This window comes from Amblyomma mixtum, chromosome 3 (genome assembly GCF_055824585.1).
Source record: "Amblyomma mixtum isolate Tamu chromosome 3, ASM5582458v1, whole genome shotgun sequence".
NCBI lineage: Eukaryota > Metazoa > Arthropoda > Arachnida > Ixodida > Ixodidae > Amblyomma > Amblyomma mixtum.
The window spans coordinates 418,249,251-418,275,086 of NC_143014.1; the positions used below are offsets into that span (position 1 = coordinate 418,249,251).

Consider the following 25,836-nt stretch of genomic DNA (forward strand, 5'->3'; position numbering starts at 1 on the left):
TTGAAAAATGCATGAGTTCTCACGGCAGTATCGCTTGCTGCTTTGCTCATTCACGAAATTACATGCCGATTTCTGTTTGTGTGGGGAAGTTTTTTTTATATTGATGGGAGATCAGCAAGGCTAACAAAGTACCCAACGTAGCAGTCGTAGAGAGTAGGTTGTCGTAAAAACATGGTGATGCTGTTTGATCGGCAGCACGACGTGAGAGGCGGCAGCGTTGAAACGCGCGTCGAGAGAACAACCTCCATGGTATATGCTTTCTTGAGACTACAGTGAAGGTGTGCATTTTTTATAGTGGAGTTCTCTCATCCAACATGAAAACCAAATCAATTCTTAGTATGAAATATGCTTTGTAATTTATATCCTCATATTGTGTTTATATATATCTGCATTTCTATCTTGAAAAACAGTGTTGTACTGGTAATTGTGTACCAAGGTGCATGTATAAGAGTGCAGCCTTGTCGAAATATTCTGTGTATATATTTGTATTCGTAACCCTTCTACAAAGAAGCTGTGTGGCCAGCTATGTGGTTAACAATTTGTTAATTGAATTAGTAATGTCTTGAAATGCACGCTCAATAAAATTTTCTGAATGAAATTGAGTGTTCGGATTCAGGCATGCAGGGCTCTGCAAACCTGCAATTTATTATTTTGTGAACAATGAAGTTAAACTTTTTCTCCAATATTTTGCTAATGATAATATAAGCCCAAGTATATAAGTCGTCACTTTTTAAAAAAATTTTCTGAAACTGTCAAGTCAACAAATGCACGTGTAAAAAAGAGAAATTTGTCTTGCAGTTTTTATTCTAACAGCATAAAGTGCCAAGTGTACAGTCTTTGTCAAAAGTAACCAGGCTGTATGGTTTGCTTCTAGCTTGTATAGTGGAGCCCTTGTGTTATTCCTAAGGATCAAAACGTGTTGGAAGGTAATAAGACCCTCAGTCCTTACCTTTAGCTACCATTCCAGCTTTAGGGAAGCTGTGAGGGATCCACTGTACGAGCTAGAAGCAAACCATGCAGCCTGGTTACTTTTGACAAAGACTGTACGTTTGATGGATTTGACCCACTGAGATTGTTAGTGCATTGCTGAGTTTCATTTTGTCAACCATATAGGCACATGCATGCAGTATCTGCTGCCCAGCATCGGCCATTCAAATGCAGCCATGGTTTGTGCCATGCCAAACAAGTAGGTACAGTCGTGGGTAAAAAAGATTAGCACACATGACGGAACACCAGAGTGCCGGAATGACAACGCCTGGCACTGCGGGTGGCGGAGAGGCTGATAACGGGAGTGCCGGGCCGTTCCCATTCTACAGTATTAAGGGGGTCTGCCACGGACAGTAAAATTACTGCGGACTGCCACGGACAGCAAAATTGCTGACTAAAAGCAGCGCTATCATCTATTGTTCCCGCGAGTTCCTTTTGACAAACCATCGCGGACATAAAAAAAACAGTAATAAAAAGAAGCCATCTTTGCTCATGATAACCGAGCCAAAATAAATTCCGCAAGCACAGTCACGTAGGGTCGGCACTTCAACGCTCGGGCGGTGCACGCTTGATAAAGCTTACTTCCTGCTGTCTCCCCCCCCCCCCCTAGGCTGCAAACATGGAAACGGCCCGTTAGGCAGTTCTGCGTACCGCAGCGCCGCGTGGTGAGATATACTAATTCTGATCGCCAGTGATCTGTGCTAAATTTTTTGCTCGCGACTGCACACATCCATAGGCTCCCACCGTGGTTTACACATAGTCCAGTGTTGCCTGCCAGGCCCACCGAGATAATCACGATGGATACCACCAAGCCCATCCCGTCCCATCGTGTTCACTGAAGTGTCCAGCGTGGTTTCCATTCAGCCCAATATTGTTTACTGAAAGTGCCAGTGCAGCCACCACAATTTCCACTCAATCCAGGGTGGCCCAAAGTCGCCATTAGTGCATCCAGCATCTCTCCCATTCGCGCCACCAGCACCCAACATGGAAACCAACACTTCCAATCAGCCCACCGTTTTCTCCAACTTGGAAACCAACACTTCCATTCGGCCCACCGTTTTCTCCAACGTGACTTTTGCTGGAATTTTCAACAGGGGAGTCATTCGGAGCTCTTTTAAAACTCTCTCCTTAAGCTTCTTACATGGCATGACCCTCCCATCTGATTCGCTGGCTACAAACGCCCTCATTTTCTCAGTCAGAAATGGCAACAGAATAGCCCCACGAATTTCTTCTGGAATTTTAAGGGCCTCCATCATTGTGTCAACACTCTTGAACCATGCGGGCACCATTGGATCTTTTTCTGGCATAGGCGCCAGCACTGCTTTCAATTCTTTTGCATAATCGCCCAGCCGCCGCGGTGGCTCAGTGGCTATGGTGCTCGGCTGCTGTCCCGAAAGACGCGGGTTCGATCCCGGCCGCGGCGGCTGGAATTTCTTTGGAGGAGAAATTCTAGAGGCCCGTGTACTGTGCGATGTCAGTGCACGTTAAAGAACCCCAGGTGGTCGAAATTTCCGGAGCCCTCCACTACGGCGTCTCTCATAGCCTTAGTCGCTTTGGGACGTTAAACCCCATAAACCAACTGTCGTGTCCGGTCGCTGTGTTGAATGCAGCGAAAGACGCACACGGTACTTTTAGACTTCGTTTATTTAGAGCCGATGAGGGTGCGACCAGCGTCGACCGAGGCAGGAGCCGAACTGGCCGCCCGAAGAAAGGAGGGAGCTGAGAAGCGTCCACGGAAGGGAGTGGCTTCCCAGAACAGGAGGAGGGTGCGGGGGCGCACCGTGGGGGGGCCTCTGGCGACAGCGTGCGACGAAGGGCAAGCGGTCGTTAGGAGGGGGATTGAGTGGTCGTTAGGAGGAGGATGCGAACTGTCGTTAGGAGGGGAATGCGAGTGGTCGTTAGGAGGGGGCGCACACACACAAAAGCAATAAGGGGACACAACACTTCCTTCCCCCTTAGAAAGTTGCCTGGTATCGTGCAGGGGGTCGGCGCTCACGCGTGGAGGCGCGCTGGCTTTGTGCGCTCGGGGGAGAAACACTTGTAGGCTGGCTGTTGTTCGCTGTGTCTCCTGGGTCTGTCCTGGGCGAAGTCTCTTCTTCCGGGAAGAGGTGCCAGGCTATGTGGGAAGATCGTGCACGTGTTCTCTCCGCTGGCGGACAGCTCTCAGACGGCGTCGTAAATCTACGCAGCTGGTTGAGATGTCGGCGTGCTACTGTGCCATGTATGTTGACGAGCCAAGAGCGCAGGCCTATGCGTCTGACAATTGTAGCTTCCTCCCAGCGTGGCTTTTTCAGAAACTGTCGGGCGAGGACGCGCTGCCCCTCATTAAGCGTGCCGCAGCGCGGAATTGCTTTTTCTTCCCGGAACGTCTCTGCCTTTGGCTCGGGGAGGATGGCTGTGAGCTGGGTTCGCATTTCACGCTCGAACATCATTTTCGAGGGGGTCTCGCCTGTTGTGCTCTGAACCGTCGTGTGCTGCTTGAAGAGAAAGCGCGCAAGGCGGCGCTGCAGCGAGCCTGTCTGATCTCTTTCAAGGGCGCGTTTTAGCTCGGCTACGTAGCGCTCGGCTTGTCCGTTTGTCGCTGGGTGGTAGGGGGCCGATGTAACTGATGAGATCCCGTTGTCGCGATAAAACTTGAGGATCTCCGCAGACACAAACGGTGTTCCGTTGTCCGATACTACCTTGCGTGGCAGGCCGAACGTTGCAAATAGTGATCGGAGGTTGTCAATGACTGCTGCCGAAGTCGTCTGTCCCATTTGCCTTATCTCAAGCCACTTTGTGTAGGCATCTACGACCACAAGGAAAGTGCAGCCCTCAATTGGTCCTGCAAAATCAATGTGCAGTGTGTGCCATGGTGTGTCTGGCTTTTCCCATACTGGGACAGGAGCTTTCGGCGGGGCGCTCCGGCTGCTCTGGCAAGGCTTGCATTCTCGCACCACTGTTTCGATGTCGTTGTCAATGCCAGGCCACCACATGTAGCTTCTGGCACACTTTTTCATTGCAACGATGCCCCGATGTCCGGCGCGGATGAGAGACATAGCTTGTGCGCGTAGTTCTCTCGGCATCACAACTCGGGACCCAAATATGATGCAGCCGCGATGGGTGCTCAACTCTGTAGCTCGCCTGCGGTAAGCGTCGAAGTTGTCCCCTTTGAGTTTATGCACGTTGCCTTGTTGAACAGCTGTGTAAACTAGCCGGAGAGCTGCGCACTTCTGCGTAGATGCTGCAACTGTGCCTGCTGTAAGCGGAGGTTCTGGCAGTGCTTCGAACATCAGAACGTCTCCTGGTGGAAATGATTCGTCAACAGTTGCGTCTAGTGGCAGACGGCTTAGCGCATCGGCGTTTTGATGTTTACTCCCATTGCGGTAGACCAGAGCGTAGTCGTGCGCTGAGAGTTTGATGCAATGCTGCGTCGGCTCGATGACACCTTGCTGCTCCAGTTTGTCCAACTCTTTTTCAACTGAATCTCGGAGAGCAAACGGCACCGGCCTGGCCTTCAGAAATTTGGGTTGCGCGTTGTCCAACAACTCCAGTGTGACCGGGGGCCCTTCGTTTCCTGGAATCTCTTCCGAGAATACTCTTTCGTATTTCTCTTGCAGTTGCTCAACCATGTTCTGGCTCGGCGTCTGGTGTATGCCGCATATCATCACGCCTAGTGGAGAAAACCAGTTTCTCCCTAGAAGGCTTGATCCTGTGCCCTTCACAACAAGCAGAGGTAGCGTATGGGTCTGGCCGTTGTAGTTAACCTGCACGTTGGCAGAGCCCAATAGTGGCAGATTCTGTCCTGACCACGTTCGCAGGTGCGTGTCGTCTTGTTGCAGGGCGGGTGCGTCAGATGGCCATGAAGTTCGGAACGTGTCCTCACTGATCAGAGTACAGGCTGCGCCGGAGTCCACCTCGAACTTAATCAGCTGGTGATGTACGCTTACTTCTGTAAAAATCTTCGGTCGCGTGCCGAGATTCATGGTGTTCAGGTCGTACAACACAGATGGTGTTGCTGATGTTGTTCCATGGAGATCAGATAGCGGCGTATTCTCTGAGGCGTTGACGCTGTGATTAGGCTGGGAAGGTGACTTTATCTTGGCAAGTCTCCGTTTCGTAATGCATGCTCTTTCGATATGCCCTCGCTTGTGGCAAAAATTACACGTGGCTGACTGGAATCGACATCCCTGGGGGTTGTGTTGGTCGTCACACCGCCAGCAGCGTTGTGCCTTTTTGACCGATTTTACAACAACAGAAGGCTTGCGCACCTGGTTGCTTGTCTGGTGTACCGGCTCGGTGTTCCGGCGAATCCCTCTCTGCTGGTGACCGGCGCTCTCCGCTCGAACGGCGATGTCGTAAGCTTTGCTGAATGTGAGGTCCTTCTCAGCGAACAGGCGCTGCTGCAGTGACTCGTCACTCAGTCCGCACACAAATCTGTCGCGTAACATCACGTCCAAGGGAAGCATGGTGGTGTTAGCAGAAGAAGCTGCGTCCATTTCCTGCCCGGTAGCTGTTGTCGACAGCGTTCCAAAATTGCAGTCGGCAGCGAGCTTCTTGAGCGCTGCTACGTAGGCGCTCACTGTTTCTCCTCCCAGTTGATCTCGTCGTTGGAAGCGAGCCCGGCTGTAGACCTCGGATGGCCTTGGGTCGTAGTGCTTTTGCAGCGCTTTTACGATGTCGTCGTAAGACACTGCCGCTGGTGTGTTTGGCTGAATAAGGGCGCAGACAGTATCGTAGGTCTGCTCCCCGCACAGCGTCAGCAGGTTGGCCCTCTTCAAGGCTGGGTCTGTGATGTTGTTAGCTTCAAAGTAGAACTGAAGGCGTCCAACCCACGATGACCACGATGAGCCGTTGAACTCTGGTATCTGATTGGGAAACCCTCGCGTAGCCATGGCTTGTCAATAGCGTTGCGTAGCGCGGGTCGAATCCACTTTCTCGTCGCCACTGTCGTGTCCGGTCGCTGTGTTGAATGCAGCGAAAGACGCACACGGTACTTTTAGACTTCGTTTATTTAGAGCCGATGAGGGTGCGACCAGCGTCGACCGAGGCAGGAGCCGAACTGGCCGCCCGAAGAAAGGAGGGAGCTGAGAAGCGTCCACGGAAGGGAGTGGCTTCCCAGAACAGGAGGAGGGTGCGGGGGCGCACCGTGGGGGGGCCTCTGGCGACAGCGTGCGACGAAGGGCAAGCGGTCGTTAGGAGGGGGATTGAGTGGTCGTTAGGAGGAGGATGCGAACTGTCGTTAGGAGGGGAATGCGAGTGGTCGTTAGGAGGGGGCGCACACACACAAAAGCAATAAGGGGACACAACACCAACCAACCATAATCGCCCAGCTTTGCGACTGACCTCTGTCCATGTTGCGCATCCGCTACTGACTGAAGTTGCATTTAAGTCAGTTTTATTTTTTCCAGCTGAATTTGGAGCTTTAACTTTTCAATTTCACACAATTGAACCTTATGGTCCTTTTCTACAAGCAACGCTTGTGTCATATTTCCTAGTGCCTGTTCTGTCGCTGGCACTTGCTCTGCTGACGCAGGTTGCCTGTTAGCCTCTAGACCATTCCCTGCGGCGTCCATCACTGTATCAGTCATTGCATCTACCTATAGCTTACAATCACTATACAGACATGGCAACTTCGGAGAAAGCAGAAAGGTGCCCTACCTCTCTCGATGCTCCGTCGATCGCACTGCTGTCGCACTCAGCTTGATGACAGCGGACTCCCGGGAAGGTAGACGCACACGGGTGCGTCCCACAGCAGCTTACGATATTGGAACACGCTTCGCGTGGTCGCCTGGTTCTTGCTCTGAACCTTTCGACGTGGACGCCTGGTTCCTTTCAGCAGCTTGCTGTCTCGAACCCTCGAAGACTTGTCTTCGCCCAGCTCCTTCAGCTCCTCGCTGACTTGAGCTTCCGGCGTCCTCTCGAACTCGACCTGCGTTCGGGCCGTTTAGCCACCGGGACGCTCTCAAGGAAGGCGTCCTGGCCTGCGTCTCTCGTCTGTTTCTCGACGCAGCTTCGCGTTTCCTCCTTTAGGACGAGCTACCACTCTGCAGCTTGTCCACCGACTTGGGGTGGTATTCTGCCGGTGTCGCCTTTTGCGACATGTCGCATATGGGCGGGGCCTAAAAAAGTGCTTACAGATGCTCGAAGAAACGGAAAAAGGCGCCGGCACTATCGTCTGCGGTGCATTCATTCACTCCGAGAAGCGACAATTTACCACTGCTGATTCACTAGCAGCAGTAGTTTCGTATCTTTTATAGCAAGAATATTTGCCATCACATGACGTCTAATGTTCAAAAAACATTTGCAAATTTAAAGGGAAGCTGAAGAGATTTTCGAATTCATTAAGTTGCTCACGTATGGATGTGGGAACCTTAAAAATCATGCGGGTGAAATTTTTTTGCAGATTAATCACTTAGGAGCGACGTAATCGCCGTTTAAAATTGCGCGGTAGCTCCGCCCCCCGCTGTCCGCCGAGCGCTGCTGATGACCCTGACGATGCGAGCCGAAACCGGAAACCGTGGGGTGGTGACGTAAACATTGGTGTTCCGTCGCCACGCAGCCTCCGCGACCGTGCTTGTTTCTGCGTGCGTGCCATCGTAAGCTGCTTCGATCTGCCGTGTGTTCCTGTATTTGTGCTTTTTTATGTTTGTGGTGACGTACAGAAACGTGGGCAGCATCGAGTGAAGCGGTGGACCATCATGCCGGTGTCTGCGCAGCCTTCGGCTGCACTAACACCGGCGGCCGCGACGATGTGGTCTTTCATAATTTCCCGCAAAATAAGAAGCTTTCCGCGAGGTGGGTCGCTGCTGTGAAGCGAAGGGATTTCAAACCCTCAAAGACTACAGTGCTATGCTCTGACCACTTTCGTGATGAAGATTATAACCATAGCCTGTCGATAATGCGTTCATTGGGCCTGTCAACAAAGTCAGCTGGACTGAAACCCAGCGCAATACCGTCTGTCTTCGCGCACAGGAGCTCGTCACCGCCGCCGAGGCCAGCTTTCGCGAAAAGGAGGAAGCTCGAGGTAAGAATTTGTGTATTAACTTGATGAGAATTTGACTGCGCGAACCGGTGTTCTGTGTAGTGTATGGCGCGTAATTTCGTGGATGCAAGACTTCCGCTAGTAGTGAGATGAACGGCGCTGGAATGAGAATGTCAGGACGGCAGCAAACTGCAGCTTACAAAATAAGTGCTTAGCTGTTATGCTTGCAGGCATGTATCATGCATCTCGTACAGCATTACTCATATCAGAACTCGGCCCTAAATTTTTTGGCTGAGTAAAAATCGTTAAACTGCTATTAATACTGCAAGAGGTGGAGCGACGCGAAGTGCGCCTCACAACCAGAGACTGCGCGCCGCGCGTGAGCAGAGAACTTCGTTCGGTAAGCGAGCACGTGAAAAGACGTTATATGCAGACTCTTTACTCAATTATGTTGGAGCTCAGATATTCTAGGATTCATGCGTAGCCCTCAGTGGCGAGAACATAGGGAGTAGTACGCGGCACATTTTTCTTCGTGGTCGGAGCGCCGAGAAAACTGTTTGCACATGTTTCTGGTATACGGGCGCGCGGCGTTTCGTTTTGAATTTGGTTTCGCCTGGGGCCTGGCTGATAGCAGCCTCGTCAGCGCCCAATGTGCGCAGTCATGGCGCTTGCAGTCCGGCCCCAAAGCGCACACTTTTTTTTTGAGCGATCTACGTCGGACGCGGCCGCTGATTCTGTATTAGCGCTTGAAGTTGCCTGTCAGGATTTTTAAAGTGATATTTTTTGCTTGGCTATAGTATTTGCAGGAGGTGCTCCAAATCTGCAAATACAACATAATATGAAATACAACATAATATGAAAATAAAAATTTAATTAAGATATGCATTTTAGTGAGCTAATGGAAGCCTTCTGCCTATTACTAGTGTCTGCCGTATCCCCCAATATAGCCCCAGGTATAAAATGAATACAAGGTTAGTTACCCATTTTTTAAAATAAATTTTGGACCTCCTAAAGGAACACCTGGTATATAATAAAAGATCTCACTTCGCACGGAGCTCGCCAATCAACAAAATGGTTTATGAAATAAACCAGCAGATTTTACTCATACTGAAGCACACTTTTGTTCTGTTTGGAACAATAACATCATGTGGCTTATGCCTTTCAGTTTCTTGCTGAACTGCTGCAAGACCAAGACTGCGCACCAGACGAGAGTGCAAATGAAGAGTGCATGGAAAATGACATCACACCTGGAGGCTGCACACCACCAGGCAGTCAAGAATCCACACCAAACGGCAATACAAATCAGGACTGTGCAACAAGTCGAATGCCACTGGCAGATGTTGCTGAGGACCCTGCCATCGAACTTTTCTAAAAGTGATGACAAGGCTGACAAGTGTGTTCAAGTTCTAATGCAGCCAATACCAGTAAAGTGTTCTGCCAGGAATACGTTTATAATAACACATGTAGTCGTAAAAAATTGCCGAGTGCAGCATGGCTTCATACATTAATAATAATATTATATAATTGTGCGCCACGTGTGCTACAGCCAGCCTTGCGATTCGGCCTGCTTGGTTGCAGCACGAGGCCATCGAGAACAGCGCGATCAAGGCGGCCGCAAACGGATGCAGATATTCCTACAAGGGCTTGCAGTATCAAGCAACTCGCCTAAACAAGGATTTCAATTTACTGCCAGATCCCATCTTGGCACGCAGAACGGAAGGCGCACGTTTGTCACCTCGACGAGTTCTGCCGCAAAGCGCCGCGAACTTCTGTCTTTCGTGTGTGTTATGAACCGAGCCGGCACGCAGCGACCATGAAGCGATGCCAGCATAAAATTTGCGTTCAAAAAGAGCCTGATAACTTCTTGCGCTTGTTAATGGTCTGTGTGGATTACAAGCGGATTTGCGGCAGCACCGACAAGCGGCAAGACAAGAATGCCGACGATCGCATCCCGCTTACATTGCATTAGGAAAATTTCGTGGAGCAGTGCTATACTACATTTGCTCGCTTCAAAATTAATTTATTGTATCTCTGAATGAAGTTTTGCTAGAAAAGTATGCTTACCAATGGACATTTCCAACACGTGGAGATGCTGACGCTTCGCTTTCGTTCAAGCCAAAAGCACCGCTTGCGCCAGCATCGTTGCTTCCTTGGAGCGGTTCGCTCTTTGCGATTGGTTCGTACATGTAGGGGATGACGCCAAGATCCTCCTGGTAATCTTCGATGTGTTCCATCGTGATATAAGCATCAAACCAACAACCGGAACACCGCGCGCCGCGCTTCATGTACTACATCGGCGGCGACCGAGCCGGGCTCACCGAGCCAACGCCAGTGTTTACGTCACGAGGCGCCCAGCCAATCACAGGCGGCAACGAGGCGCGCGAGCTGGCTCGAGGCTGCTGCGGCACTTTTCGCCAAAATAAAATAGGTTTGCGCTTTCTTTTGCCTAATTTCGATGAGAAATTCGAATTCCGAGGGTGTAAAACTGTAAAGTGTATATCTTCACTCAATTTTTTGGGGAAACCTTTCAGCATCCCTTTAATATAAACTCGCTTTACTTCATTTAAGTCTATAAAACACCGCGAAAAAGCTCCAAATCTATTTTTATTTCGTTCTGGACGGTTGTGCTAGGTTTCGGCTGCGTTTCGGGCAGTTGCAGACGGTAGCAGTGTAGCTGGAGGTCCCATTAGGCTTGCGCGCTCCAGAATCCAGAGCGTATCTAAAAAACTAGGCTGAATTGCAGCTTAAACTTTATCGTCGAAGCAAGGTAAGTCATAGCGAAAAGTAACAACACCAGTAGTTGCCGGTAAACATGCCGACCGGAATCGCAAGGACTGCTGAATTGGCTGAAGCGGGCGGCTCTCGCTTGAAAGGACGTCGCCATGTTTTCACGCTAAGGGCGCAAAAGCCGCAACTGCTGATTGCGTTCGTATGCTAACGGTAGCCCGTCGCCCGCCCGAATCGCTTCAGCGCATTCCGTTGTTCGACTAAGCGTAGTAAATTGGGGCAACGTCATGATGACGTAGCAGGAAGGCGGGTCCGTGTCGTCACGCCGCGTCACCGCGGCTCGAGCCAATCAGCGAAGAGCGAATGCGACATGTCGCAAAAGGCGACACCGGGAGAATACCACCCCTGATCTTCTCACCTTCCGCCCAAGGCCTCGAGTAGAAAGACGTTGCGATCCTGTGTCGACTGCGCCAGTTGAGTTTCCCCTTCAGGTGGTGACGAGAGGAAACACTTGATGGTGATGAATTGACGGTTCGGAGTCGCAAACAGTCACGTTAGTCGATGGCGGGACAAGAAGGTTAACTATTTATTTACACAAAATAAACGAGAAGAAACAAGCAAGGAGAAAACTATTTACAACATGACTGACACGTTATTACACAAAATCAGCCCCATTTCAGCGGGAGCTTTCCGTTTTAAACCTTCTGTCTCCGCTCTTGGCGGGGACAGCAACCAATCAAATACTGGGGAAAGGATGAGAGCCAATCAAATGGCTAGGAAAGGAGAAGTTTCGAGCACGCACACAAAAAGCACTAAACTCGCCGCGTTCCAAACCTCCGCCTTCCTCTTCGTTTTCCCTCCCGCACACGTGCATACGAAACGCACGTATGCCACGGGAACAATCACCGCCGAAGATTCCTTATTATAAGAAAAAGGAAAGGCTGTCACTGAGGGGGTCCAGAGTCCAGTAGCAACAAACAAGACTGCAGGCGTTCAAACCTTCACTGCAGAACACTTCGTGCTAAAAAGTGGCAAACCGGAGAGAGAACAAGCGTTTGGCGACGGCGCCGCCAGCAACAGCAGCAGCCACCGACGCGCGTCGCGCCGTGCGTCCGCGGTGTCCGTCGTGCGTCCGCGGTTCCATGCACTGTGCTGGAGGCTGGATGGCACCGCAGAAAGTTCAGCCAACTGAACAGGGGATATTGGGAATGCTGGGGAAAATCGGCAGTCGGCTCTCGGCCGTTGAAGAGAGCTGGGCCCGTATTACGGAACTGTTCAATCAAAAACTTGTCAAAAACGCGTCAAAAACTCGTCAAAATGCCCCGCCGTAGCCGCGCTCCTATTGGTCGGCCGTGTCCGGCGGCCATGTTGCTCTCTTGCGTCATGGGTGGCTGGCGTTTACGTCACGGACATGACAGAAGTGCTGACGTTGCACGCCTAATTATGCAGGCGCATTTTGATGATTTTTTTTGACGGCTTCGAGGCGGTCAATATTGGACCGTTCGAGTTTTTGACAGAAAATGGCGGCGGCGTATGTCGCTATAAGACTGAGGCAGCTGCGGCGACGCGAGCAACGGCGAAGGAGGGCGTACGAAGACGCGTTTGACTTGCTGGACGGGCTGTTCCGACGCCTTTTTCGACTGGAAAGCAGACTGCGGCGTGGCTGTGCGACGAACTCGCCGATGAATTGGGAGGTGTGCGCGCGAGTGCGCTGTCGGTGCAGCAGCGGGTTTTGTGTGCACAGCGGTTATTTGCGACCGGCGGCTTTCATGCAAGCTTCGGCAGCCGACGACACCTCTGTGCCACAGCTACATACAAATAAAACATGCTTATGCTGGCAAAGAACTTTATTTTCTCCTGAAAATCGCACTTCTTGGTCGTCTTCTGCTGTTTACCGGTCGAGGAAAAAGGAACAGACGACCCCACATCACATACAACGCTTCACGCTTTGACACTTTTGTCATCGATCGTAAAAACCGAACAACACAGACCTTAACAAGCTGGCTTCGTAGATTTTTCCGCACTTAGATCAATCGCACAGTACCTTGATTTTCGACGCCGCGTAAGAAAACAGTATCAAGGCGTGGAACAGCTGTTTCCGTGCAAAGCGGCTTGTTGACGTTTTACCGCCATCTGCGCACCCCCGCGGCAGCAAAAGTTACCCACCAGGAAATTTAATAGCCTAAGTTCTTGCACTTCTTGTTTTTCTTCAAATTTTTTAGCTTTAAACATCATTTTTTGGGCAAAATAAAATAATAATTATTTTTATCGCTGTGCATTTCTTTAGTCTTTTAGCAAAAATTTAGCAGACGGTCCCTCGTCGTGCAGGCAAATGCTTCGGGGCGCCGCTCTGCTGTAACTGGCTGATTCCTCGTTGCGTCAATTTTGCGTCAGGCGTCGACGTCACATCGTTTCGTCATTTTGACGTCACTGTCAATAAGTTTTGACAGATTTTTGACAAAGTTCCGTAATACGGGCCCTGGTCACTTGTACTGTGAACCCTTGTCGAAACGTCTCGTCACGCAAAATCATGGAGCGTTTACTGGATCAGCGATACGCGATAAAATTTTGTGTAAATCTTGGTAAAGTGGGCAAAGACATTCACGACATGATTAAGGGGGCCTACGGTGACGCTGCCATGGCTAGATCAGGTGTTTTTTGTGGGGAACAAGCGGTTCCGAGAAAGTCAGGAAAGATTGGAAGACGTCGACCGTCCCGGACGCCCTTCAACCAGCAAGACCAACGAAAATGTGTAGCCAGTGAAACATTTACTGAGCTGTGATCGCAGTATGAGTATCAGAATGATTGCTGATGACATGAGCATTCCTCAAACCCAAGTTTTTGAGATCATGACCGAAAACTTAGCCATGTGGAAAGTGTTCGCGAAGTTGGTGCGGGAGTGTTGCCAGAGGAGCAAAAGGCCAACCGGAAAGCGATCTGCCAGGATCTCCTTCATCATGTGAATGAGGACCCCGATTTTTTGCCCAGCACAAGGCGGCAACGCTACCTCAGGGCCCCTACAGCCCAGACTTTGCCCCGCCAGACGTTTTTCTATTCCAGAGAATAAAATCGACGCTCAAGGGGAAACATCACGGATCGGTAGAGGTGTTTCAAAAGGTCACGACGAGGAAGCTAAACAGCATTCCGGTCGAGGCGTTCCCGGAGGCGTACGAAAACTGGAAAACTCATTGGCAGCAGGGTGTAGGGGCGGAACGGTGCTAATTTGAAAAATTCTAATCATTTGTACTATTATCATGAATAAATTTTACAAAATAAAATGAGTCCTACTACTTTCATAACAGACCCTGTATGACTTGAGGATGGCGGCTGGTGTAATTGAGACGCTTCTTCAGGCGTTTGCGCCGCTTATTGCTGTTCTGTGCCAGACGAATAGAGCGTAGTAAGTTGGTAGGTTCGTTCGTTTCGTGGCACAATTGTTAACGAAATTTGTTTTGCGCGAGTAAATGGTGTGGTCCTCGACGCTGACAAGGTGTCTTCGTAGCCGCAGTAAAATGGCACCGGTTAATTATGTGCAGTAGTGCTGCGGCTTTCAGTTTTGTGCGATGTCTGGGATGTTTCAAGCTCGTTTATATGGAGCTGCGGAACTTCGCTGCACACTCTGTACAAAAGAAGGGGACGTTTACGTGCATTTATTCAGATATATTTACAAATATTTATACTAATAGTATATGCGATAGTTTGCATGTATCGGCAGCCATATACTTTGCAGCTTTATACGTACACCCGGCTATATACATTGCGGCTTTATACATCTCCCTCACCAGCGTTCCCTGTGAATTAATGGAGCACGCAATTTACTCACACATCATCACCTTCTTGGAGACTGTCAACTTTTTTCACCCTTCTCAAGACGGATTCCTAAAAAACCTCTCAACTGGCTCTCAACCAACATATCCCTATACGCTCTCTTGCTTAGACTTTAAAAAAGCTTTCAACAAAGTTTCTCATCAACGCCTCTTACTTAAACTTTCACGCCTAAAGACGAATCCGTTAGTATACGATTGCCTCCGAAATTTTTTGACTAACCGCCACCAGTTCGTATAGGTTAACAATCACGCATCTTCCATTTCCCCCTTTTACCTCAGGCGCGCCACAAGGCACGGTTTTAAGGTCTCTATTATTCTTACTTTACATTAACGACCTCCCAAGTAATCTATCTTCCACCGTTCGCTTGTTCACCGACGACCGGAGCATCACCAACAACAGAGACACGTACCACCTGCAATGCGACATAAAACTTCTGGAAGAGTGGTGCGCAAACTGGTAATGTCTTTAAAGGTTAATAAAACAAGTTTATTATTATTTCATCGTCGCCGATCGTATCCTACTCCTAACTACACCCTTCGCGGTTCTATGATATCCCACGCTTCTTCATGTATATATTTAGGAGTCTGCCTAATGCAAGATTATCTTAGACCTCCCACATAATGAACATGACCAACGAAGCTGTGTCCTTGGTTATCTAAAACGTGCATTTGGCACCTGCTTCCGTAAAACTGAGCGCCTATTTCACTCTTGTTCATCCTAAACTTGAATATTCATGCTCGGTCTGGGACCCCCAACAAAATAACATAGCCAGAACCCTCGAGTCCATCGAGAGCCTCGCGATAAGATTCATATTTTGCGATTATTCATAACATACGAGCGCAACAGCCTTGAATACAAAAGCTAACCTTCCCAGCCTTGAATACCGTCAGCGAATAACCAGACTCTGCCTTTTGCACAGGTTTTATCATTCCCCTTGAAGTCACTCTGTTATCACCCCTGCACACCGCCTTTCACTTCGTATCAGTCATCCGAAAGCTGTTCATACAGCTTGAGCATTCACTTCTGCGCATCTGAAATCATTTTTCTCCCAGGCTGCAAGAGACTGGAACAACCTGCCCACTGAAGCTTTTATGCATCCTGGCGTGGAATCCTTCAAATCATTCATCACCGATGTAATTAAATGATGGTTTAGTCCAACCCTCATGCAATGCCTCTAGTGGGCTTTTGAGGTATTAATTAATAAATGACTAAAAATTCTTTTTATTTGTAGCCAATTAAATTTATAGAATTTCTGTCTATATGCTGTTTATACAAGTATTTGCAATCATAAGAGGCTTGTATTGTAGCGCAACCACTTTTGTATGCACGAGGAGGGCGAAACATCTCGTGGGCGAGCGGAACTCAACAGAAATTCAAACAAAACACGCCCGGGTGGAGACGCCAGTTCGTACGCCCTCATATGTTTGGCCGCCGACTCCTGCGGCGCCGAGCGACACTCGCCGGTAGCAGAGACACTGTGACGCGGCGCCGAAGACACGCTGCCATGTGGTACGGCCTTTACGGCGTTGTGACTCCACCCCCCCCCCTCCCTTTCTGTGTTCCCGCCACAGCCGTCTTAAATTAAGCCTTTCCCAGAGGCAGTGCGGGGTTCTGCTTCAGTGGTGCTTCTCCGAGTACGCGCCTCTATGCGACCACCTGAAAAGAACGGTGTTGGGTGGCAGCACCCAACACAGCAGCAATGACCCTGCGACCATGTATGTACCACTGCCAGGGAGACGACGGGCGGAGATATTAGACACCTTTAAAATATCATGCACCATGCTATCGTTACTGTTACCGGACTACTGGGTGCCCGCCCACCACCACACAGCCCGCGTTGATTGGTCCCGATGCTTCACGCGCGCGCGCGCAGCAGCCGGGTACGTGGCTCCATCTGGCGGCGTCAAGGCAATTTGCGCATGCGCAATGACTGCGCGCGGGCTCTCGGTACTCTTGTATCGGTAACGGTAACACGGTACACGGTATGCTAAAGTTGTGTATTGAGTCGAGAGGTGGTGGTGGTGAAAACTTTATTTGAAACTGGGGAGTTTGGGACACCTAGGTCCTTAGACATATTCATCGAGCAGCGATATTCTGAGACTCTTCTCAGCTTTTACTTTGTTTGTCTCTTTTGTAAATAATGTTGTAAATATGTGAATACAGTATTTCCCTTGCTTCCCCTACTCCAACTTTCCAACCCACGTTCCTTCCTTCATTGCCACAGCGGTGGTGTTCCTGCACCCCATGCCTGGTGAAACACGCTACTAGCACGGCAAAATTTATCAACGGTGACTGCTCCTGAGCACGTGCTGAAGCGGGCTTGATTTCGCTTTAATCTGCCTCGTTTTCTTCATACGCTTTTTTGTTTAGCATCGTTTGATTAGCGCCTGATAGTTGTCAGGAGTAGAGATTTGAAGCCCTGAAAAAAGAAACAGTGCAATTTTGGAGCAAAAAGTTTTTTGTTTTCTTTCCAGCCGAGGAAAAATTGAAAAAAAAAACGAAAATTTTTCATGCAAATTTATGGTTCACTGATTGCTTGCTTTCAGTCTAGGATTTTTTTTTTGTTTGAAAACCTCTACAGCGTGCAGCGTTGGAAGCACCCACACGTCGGGCGCCCAACGTGGCGTCCGAACTCATGACCCTGAGATTAAGAGTCTGAAAACGATTCCCTAGCAGATGCCATCGTCGATACCAGGTAGTGCTTTTCAAACGATCCTGCTGCGAGTACGTCAGTTCAAGGCGAGCTGATATAGATGCTCCAGGCTGGACTTGAAAATACACCTTTAATACTTGGACTCAGAGCTGAAGTAGAAGAAAATGGCTGAAAATTCCGCCGTGCGACACATAAGGCCCACACGTACGCGTCTTTAGCCAAATACAAGCCGAGCTTATTGGTGACAGAGATTGGGTAGGAAGGCTGTATAGTAACACTAAGAGAAATGGACGCGGATTATCATTTAATGACCTGTAGCACGTGGCACCATCTGTCTAGGCCTTTGCACCAACCAGCCCCTAACTCATCTGGCTCGCCGACTGCTGCAGATACCACCATCATCCGACTGTTGAGAACGAAACTGGTCACGTTTCGTAAACGTGCATACAAGGCTTCGCAACACGCTTTCATGAGTACGCGTTCGAAAGCTTTTCAGTTGGACCTTGCTGTGGACACAACTTCAATTCAGGCTGCTGCGCGTAGTGGAGCAAACAGCGACAATTACTCCGAGTAGGATATGGCCTGACTTATGGTAGGTCAGATTTCATGCTTCGTTTCCGGGTGTTCGTTTCACGAACATGACATTTATATCTGCACACTTGCCTGAACTTTGGAGCATTATTATTCTCAGTTTTTGCCATGTGTTGCAATTTTTTTTATGAGAGATGCAGAGCGCCACCTCAGGAAGAAAAAGAGAACGTTTCTAAAATTCTCTTCTTCTGCTTTCCGTCGTCAGGCGTCACTCAGATATAACTCTCCCCCAAAGCAGTATGGCCGGTGCAAAGGCTAGCCAACTAGGGTCAGTAAGAAAGGAGGATAGGGGAGGACCTTGGACGGTCGGATCGGCCATATTCGGCAGGTATTGTAAAAATACTGGAGGCGCTGGGCGAGCACTGCGGCGTTAAGCGATTGCTATTAGAGTGGGGGATAAGACGTGGTGTCGCTTTAGACTTCACATGCAGTCAAACGCAGCGATGCAGCACTGCTGGCCAAGTAATCCCCGTCGCCTGTCAGTCCACACCTGCGTCACACTAGGAAGGAGCTTCATGCCGAGTGCTGCGCTCTTGAACGTGTAATTATACGAATTTGGCAGAAATTCTTGACTCGCATATCTCAGAACACAGGAGCTTTACTAAAATTGTACAAAATGTAATAGGAATCACATGCCACAATCTCGAAGTCTTCAATATAAACATGAATGTTAGCTGCACAGAATAAAAAGTTGATTATCGCATATGTTAATTACCCATATTAAGATGACATCCTCCCAGATTGCTTCCCCCTGACCGCATATCCCATGTACAAAATATACTTTTTTGTAGTGTTCTATCTATTTCTTTCAAAATCTGACTTTGAACACAATGTATAACTTTCATTTCGCACTAAGCTTTGTCCGACCAGTGCCTACGTAGTTTCCCTATTATTTCACGGTTTACGCATGAAGAACAAAAGCATCATCACATATTCCTTGCGTACTGAAAGTAAATTGTCTCTGCCACGTGCTGCCTCTATAGCTGCTTAGCAGAGATGGCGCCTACAGCGACAGGAGTTGCGCGTACTTACAGTACAATTTGGAAAAGCTTAGAGAACGACCTTCGTGCTGTGACCTCCCGGCGCACGCGCCTAGTCTCGTTGCTTCTGCTGGCTCATGCCATGATAAGGCGTTGATGTACAGCCCGGCCTGCGGTAGCGCGATACTCGGTTGAATGCGACTGTCGCAATGTCTCGTATAAGCCGTATTTTCTGTCGTACATGTCGCACACATTCTTAAACTCATCGCCTACAAATAGTCGGCACTGGCAGCTTTGTTGAAAAGCCGCCCCCTCCGTGTTACATTCATTGCGACACGGACGCGCCTTCGGAATCGCTTCGGGGCGCGTCCTGCACAGCTTGCCATTCTTGGTGGTGCTCTTGTTTGGACTGCGTCCCTCTTCAACACAATACGGCTCACTGTTGCCGTCGCATGCTGCAGAGTTAGAGTGTTTAGGCGATGGCGTTAAACATGGTAACTGCAAGCTGTTTAAGCTTCCCATTAATGTTCCGTTCGAGCAACCAACCGCGAGAGCTGAGCCTCGCGATTCATCTGGGTGCGCGCAATCTACGGCACACGCGGAACCTCGGCGCGTTTGTCTATTACAGCCGTTGACTTTCTTCATCAGGACGCACTTGGGTGGAATTGTTCATTCTATTTTATTCACACCACGCTGTGGACTTCATTCTCGGTTCTGAACATGAACACTAAAACATACAGCAACGCAATGCACTTAGTGGCTAGAACCTCTCTTCTCCAATGCCGCGGAATTTGCTCCGGTCTACTTACGCGTCCCGTTGTTTCCGCTGCTAGTCTCACAGGGCTGTTATTTTTTAGTTCGCCTTCTCCCACTCCTGCGGTGCTGTTATGATCATGACAGCAGTGCGGTTCAGGTGGTCGCTGCGTGATCTGCACACGCAGGCCACTGCTTTCCTTCCCTCTCCCCCTCCCGACACTCCTTCGCAACTGCGCGGAATGCTCCACATTCGTACGACGAACGCATCTTCTATGCTAAAGAGGCTAACCTAATCAGCTAATTACCGCCGGTCAAATTCAGTTCGCGTCCTACATTGCTGATTGCTGTAGCCCCATGAATGAAACTGCACGCAGGCTATACAGTGTCAACATTTGGTCTTACCTGTGCTTTCAGGATTGCCGTGAAAGTGGGAGACACTTTCGAAGACCTGCGGCTGTTCGAAACTGTTGACCTGCATGAGCCAATGGGATGGGTGCACATTCCCATGCAAGACTCGGCTGGCCGCCCTGTACGCGTCTTCCTTATACAGATTGCAGTCTTGGCCAACCACAAGTATGGCTACGACACCCACCTGCGGCAGATCAAGTTGTACTCTCCTGTTCAACGAACCAGCGTCAGCGTCTTGCCTGGCGTCTACTTCACGAGTGTGGAATGCCAAGCCTTCAGCTGCATCCGCTGAGAGATCAGCGTTTAAGCATTACCTACCCCACGCCCGATAAGCCTTGATGACATTTTGTACTGATTTAAGCTAATTAAAGCGATTTGTTTCTGCATCCGTTCCATCCGGTCCAACAGAGGACCAGAGTGAAACCATTCATTTGCAATGTTGGTTCGATTACCTGTGCTGCTTGGGGTGCCGTGTTTTGATACCTTTTCTTCACAATTCGGCTATTCTTGTCTGTACTCTTGCTCAAGGTCAAGCATAATTGACTGTACGGAAGAAACTGAAGCAGCCGTTAAGTCGTTGCTAATCGCGAAAAGGGAACACTGAATTCCTATACGTCAGCAGTGCCTGTACAAAAAACGGCGTGAGTTCGGGCCCCACGTCGGGCCCGAACACACGACCCTGAGGTTAAGAGTCTCAGAACGATTCGCGAGCCATCGTCGGTGCCAGGTAGTGCTTTTCAAGCGTTCCTGCTGCGAGTGCGTGGGGTCAAGGTCAGGTGACATAGATGCGCCAGGCTGGACTTAACGACACACCTTTAATACTTCAACTCAGGGCTGAAATAGAACAAAATGGCTGAAAATTCTGCAGTGCGACACACAAGGCGCAAAACAGCATAGGCTGCTGCACACGCACGCGGTTTTAGCCAAATACAAGCCTAGTTTGCTGGCCACGGAGATTCGGTAGCAAGGCTGCGCACTAACACTAAGCGAGGTGGACTCGCACTATCATTTAATGAACTGTAGCACGTGGCACCATCTACCTGGTGTCAAGGCCTTTGAACCAACCAGCCACTAACCCATCCGCCTTGACGACTGCTGCAGATGGCACCATCATCCGCCAGCCGACCGAAACTGGTCACGTTTTGTAAACGTGGATACAAGGTGTCGCAGCAGGCTTTCTGGAGAACGCGTTTTAAAGGTTTTTGCATGTACGGTCGAACCTTGCTGTGGACCCAACTTCAATCCATGGTGCTGCGCTGAGGCGCTGAGGCATGCTGAGGCGCTGGGGGAGCACTACTTCTTTAAGTGATTGCTATTAGAGTGGGGGATAAGATGTGGTGTCGCTTTAGACTTCACATGCAGGCAAGTGCAGCGAAGCGGCACTGCTGTCCAAGAGGAAAAAGTGATGACCGTCGCCTGTCACTTTATAACTGCGTCACACAAGCAAGGAGCTTCAAGCCGAGTGCTGCACTCTCGGACGCGTAATCACGCGGATTTGGCTGAAATTCTAGACAGCCATATCTGAGGACACAGGCGTGTTACTCGCGAAGAAATAGCGCGAAGAAGAGGGTGTGCTGGCCATTCTTGCCGGAAATAAGGGTAGTCGCATTACTTAATCTGCAGTCGCGTTCAATGACTTATGGTCGGTAAATGAGAGGGCGATAATTTTACGATGCGAGGCTTCGGCATTTGTTCTTTTTGGAGATTTCATTTGCACAGCCTTCCCAAGCTTACCAACTAAGCCGCTTGTGCTCTGTGTAACTCCTATCTGGAGTCAACTCCTCACGGGACTCAGCTGCCTACGAGACCTGGCCCTCCTCTGTATTTTGTTGCTCACATCATTCATCGTCAGCCTGACTACACCCACTGCAGGGCAAAGGCTTCTCCCATGTCCCTCCAAATAACCCCGTCATTTGCCAGTTGCGGCCACTGTATCCCCGCAAACTTCCTAATCTCATCCGCCCATTTAACTTTCTGCCGTCCCCTGCTGCGTTTGCCTTCTCTTGGAATCCACACCGTTACCCTTAAGGACCAGCGGTCATCTTGCCTTCGCATTACATGCCCTGACCAAGCGCATTTCTTCCTCTTGGTTTCAATTAGGATGGCATCAACCCGTGGCTGTTCTCTTACCTACTCCGCCGTCTTCCGATCGCTTAACGTTACACCTATCATTTTTCTTTCCATAGCTCGCTGCGTTTTCCTTAACTTAAGCAGAACTCTCTTTGTAAGCCTCCACGTTTCTGCCCCATAGGTGAGTACCGGTGCAATTCAGAGACTGGTATCCGGGTCAAGAAATCAACACTTCTTCGAGCATTCGTCGTCATTTTTGCTTGCATTAAATAGCCAAAGTATTGAGCGCTCTTCGCAGGCATAGCTTCGGATTTAAGCCAAGAAAGGGAAGAACTGAGGTAAGCTACAAAAAAAGAGTGGAGGCTGGCTCTTCCCGATTGGTTTTGTTTCTTTAGCCTGAAACGACAGCCGACTTTAATAATGCCATCGCTGGCTGTAAGGAAGGACATAATGAGCTGTTTACAGAACTTGCGATATTGTTCTGAAATTCCATGCGGGTTAAATGCTCTCCAGTGTTTCCGGTGATGTTAACTCCTTTAATGATCTCTGCTCATAAGTCGCAGGTTTTTATGAGAGCGTGCTCCACCTAGCAGTGACTTACTTGTTTCAGGAGAATTTAGCTTTTTTCAGGTAAGAAAAAAATTATGGGGCCGCATAATTACATACCTTAAAAGGGAAACGAAAGCTGTGTGTGCTGGTTCCATTGCACACGGGTGAAAATTTATGGAGACGACGGCACGCAAAGCATAGCGCGAGAGGCTGGCAGGTGTAATGCAGTGGCTGGTGAGGCTTATCTTTTCGCGCCGCCTATGATTCGAAATCCACTCGCGGCCAAGAATTTTTAATTTATTAGTGCGACAGCACTCGTGCGCTTACCAACCTCGATCATTTATCTTGTGGACTGATCTTATGGTTCTGAGCCGTTGCGTGGCACCAGCGGCGTCACTTCAATTTCGTCTGCTTGAAATAAATAATTAAATATTAAATATCTCCGCGACTAGAATTCTAACCCGCGGCAGCGCGAACAGATAAGTATCACCGGCAATATGCTATCGCCGCAGCCGATAACGCCTCGTGTCAAACTGCATCACACTCTCGCGCTGTGCATTGCGCCTCGTCGTCTTTTTCAACTTCCGCCTGCGGCGCGAACAGATCATATCAGCTTAACTTTGATCAGGGATTAACCTGAGTCTAATATCGTCTCCAGACGTGCTGACGACCCAGCAAAGCAAAACCATGAGCCAACCAGGCTAAAGGTATCCTTCCACACATCTATTAGGTTTAACTTTGTTAATACCATACGATTTTTTATCTGTTATGTCCGCCTCCCGCCTAGCACTCTGACGCCCCTTGCTATGCTTATATTCTCCATTTCGCCCTCTCTCTTGTAGGAACGTTTGTACTGCCCCAGCCTCCCAGCCTCCTCCGGTGCTAATGAATATTGAAATCTGAAGCCATCATGCGATTGGTTTCTTGATGTCACGTGACTTCGATGATGTCACAGCTCTTTCGACTAACCACTGAATTTCATGTCAAACAACACTGTTTTTCCCGCGATGGCAGCTGAAATGGTGTCGAATTAATGTTTGTTATTCCATGCAGCGGACGTAGTAACTAATAGTCACAGAGGCAGTGACCAAGTCCTCTGCCATTTTTACGCAGCCATATTTTGCCACAAATAATAGCATTTTTAATTCCAGGCGTAATGGCCGTCGTTGAAACAGAGTCCAAGTTATTACGGCAAGCTGAATTTTTATGAACTGCTGTTTTGGCTGAGAAGATCCGGTGATATATGAAATTAAAGCATCCCAAGAGCGCGATCACTTGCCATGAGTAAAAAAGAAGAAACTCATGGAAATAGAGGAGCACAATCGAATTTGGGTGATCTGCGTGGCAGGTTGCGAGCTAAATCTGAACGGTCTTATACCAAGCGGGCATGTCGCATCTGTCTCTTCCTCTTGGGTGTGCTGCCCCAGTGCTTGTTGTCACTGCTAAGCTTGCTCTAGTCGTATTTGTCGACATAAATGCGCATCCTCCTGATAGTCCCCTTGCTGTAAATTAAACCCAATCGATGGCCAGTGAGATTCAAGGCAGCTGGTCGACGTCAAAACTCTTAGAGATCGTGCATGGAAGATAACAAACTTTAGAACCGGCAGCTAGTGTTTGATGCTGGTAGCGGCCATTTGGCTTCATAGCTTACCTCGCTTACACTATGCAACAACTCACTCTATTTGGGGTCCCACTTTCCGGCTATTACCCTCCATCCCCAAAGTCGAGGGGTCCGGGTCGTGGACAAAGATAGGCAAATACCCCCATTTTGCCTTTCCTCCCTCACCCTCGCCTTGAAATATTCGGCCCTACCTCGCCCTCACTTTCACTTGCGAAAATTATTTGGCCCTCCGTCGCCGTCAATTTGCTTACCCTCCCTCATCCTTGCCCTCACAATCAGCGTTGTTGACATTCGAGTCATTTTTTCATATTACAGCTATGTGCCAATGTAATGAATTGCGCACTAGGTTACCCTGGTTCGGATCTGGCCGCGGCGGACGCGTTTCGATGGAGGCAAAATGCAAAAGGGGCCCGCACGCTGTGCGACGTTGGTGCACGTTAATGATTCCCAGGTGGTCGAAATTGTTGCGCAGCCCTTCCCTACGGCACCTCTTAAGCTCATTCTTCTTTCACTCACTCCTTCCTTCCCGTACGATGCGCTTCAGGCGTACACCGAGAAGTGAGACAATAACTGCGCCATTTCATTTCCTTAAAAAAAACTTTCGCATTAGGCGCAAATTATCGTTCGTTGTGTCCTCTGTACCGTGTCTCCAGCCGCGTGGATCTTGTTTAGCACTTCATAGTTTGCCGCAGCCAAGGTTGGCCTCAAGAAGTAACACAGGGAATATGATCATGCTGCAGCCGATCACTGGTAAGAGCCTGGTCAGTCGGGTACTTGTTACTGCCGCTATAATGAACTGTCTTCGGAGAATCGGGGTCGTGAAAAGCGTAGCAAAATTCACAAAGTACCCTAAGTAGCAAATGAGAAGATTTGATTTGATTTGATTTATTGTGGTTTAACGTCTCAAAGCACCTAAGGCTATGAGGGACGTCGTAGTGAAGAGCTCCGGAAGTTTCTACCACCTGGGGTTCTTTAACGTCCACTGACATCGCACACGGGCCTCTAGAATTTCGCCTTCATCGAAATTCGGCCGCCGTGGCCGGGATCGAACCCGCGTCTTTCAGGTCAGTAGCCGAGCGCCGTAACCACTGATCCACCGCGGCGGGGGAAAATAAGAGGAGAGTGCCGGGAGAATTTTAGCCGAAAAATTCTCCCGTTGTGGTATACAGGAATCATACCTCGGCTCCATGAGGGGTGGCTCAATCATACTCACACTCACGGCCTCCCGCACTCATATCCCCTTACTCACACTTACACTCACGACCACTTGCTCTCAATACAACTCACTCACATTCACAATCATGTCCCCTCGATCTCACAACCACTCACACTCGCACTCATGTCACTCACACTCTCAACGACTCACTCAAACTCACACTCATGACCACTTGAACTCACAACCACTCACTCACACTCACTCTTATGACCACTAACACTCACACCCGTTCACTCACACTCACGTTCAGTCACACTGGCAACCATTCACTTACGTTCATGTCCACTCACTACAAAGTAACGTTCACTCACCCCTAGCATATATCCTGGGTCGCACAGATGTGGTGGTGAGCTGCCCGGTGCTCTGTCGGTCTCTGGCCAACTTTCACAGTTTCGATCTCGAAGGAAGTGGTCACTTATCACGCACATTGCCGGGACCAATGTTACGCCCACGTGCTTCCGTGCTTGCTGCTGAGGCGATAAGTGC

The 25,836-nt window shown here is 49.4% G+C and overlaps 1 protein-coding gene across 1 annotated transcript in view; it reads left to right on the plus strand.

The window, feature by feature from the left end:
- Positions 1–20,273, plus strand: part of LOC149357811 (anaphase-promoting complex subunit 10-like) — a 47,772-nt gene extending 27,499 nt beyond the window's left edge. Inside the window, exon 4 of the mRNA XM_089584948.1 lies at positions 19,901–20,273. Within this exon, the coding sequence (XP_089441074.1) occupies positions 19,901–20,186 (286 nt within the window). The 3' untranslated portion in view covers positions 20,187–20,273. The remainder of the gene's footprint in view (positions 1–19,900) is intronic.
- The last annotated feature ends 5,563 nt before the right edge of the window (positions 20,274–25,836 follow it).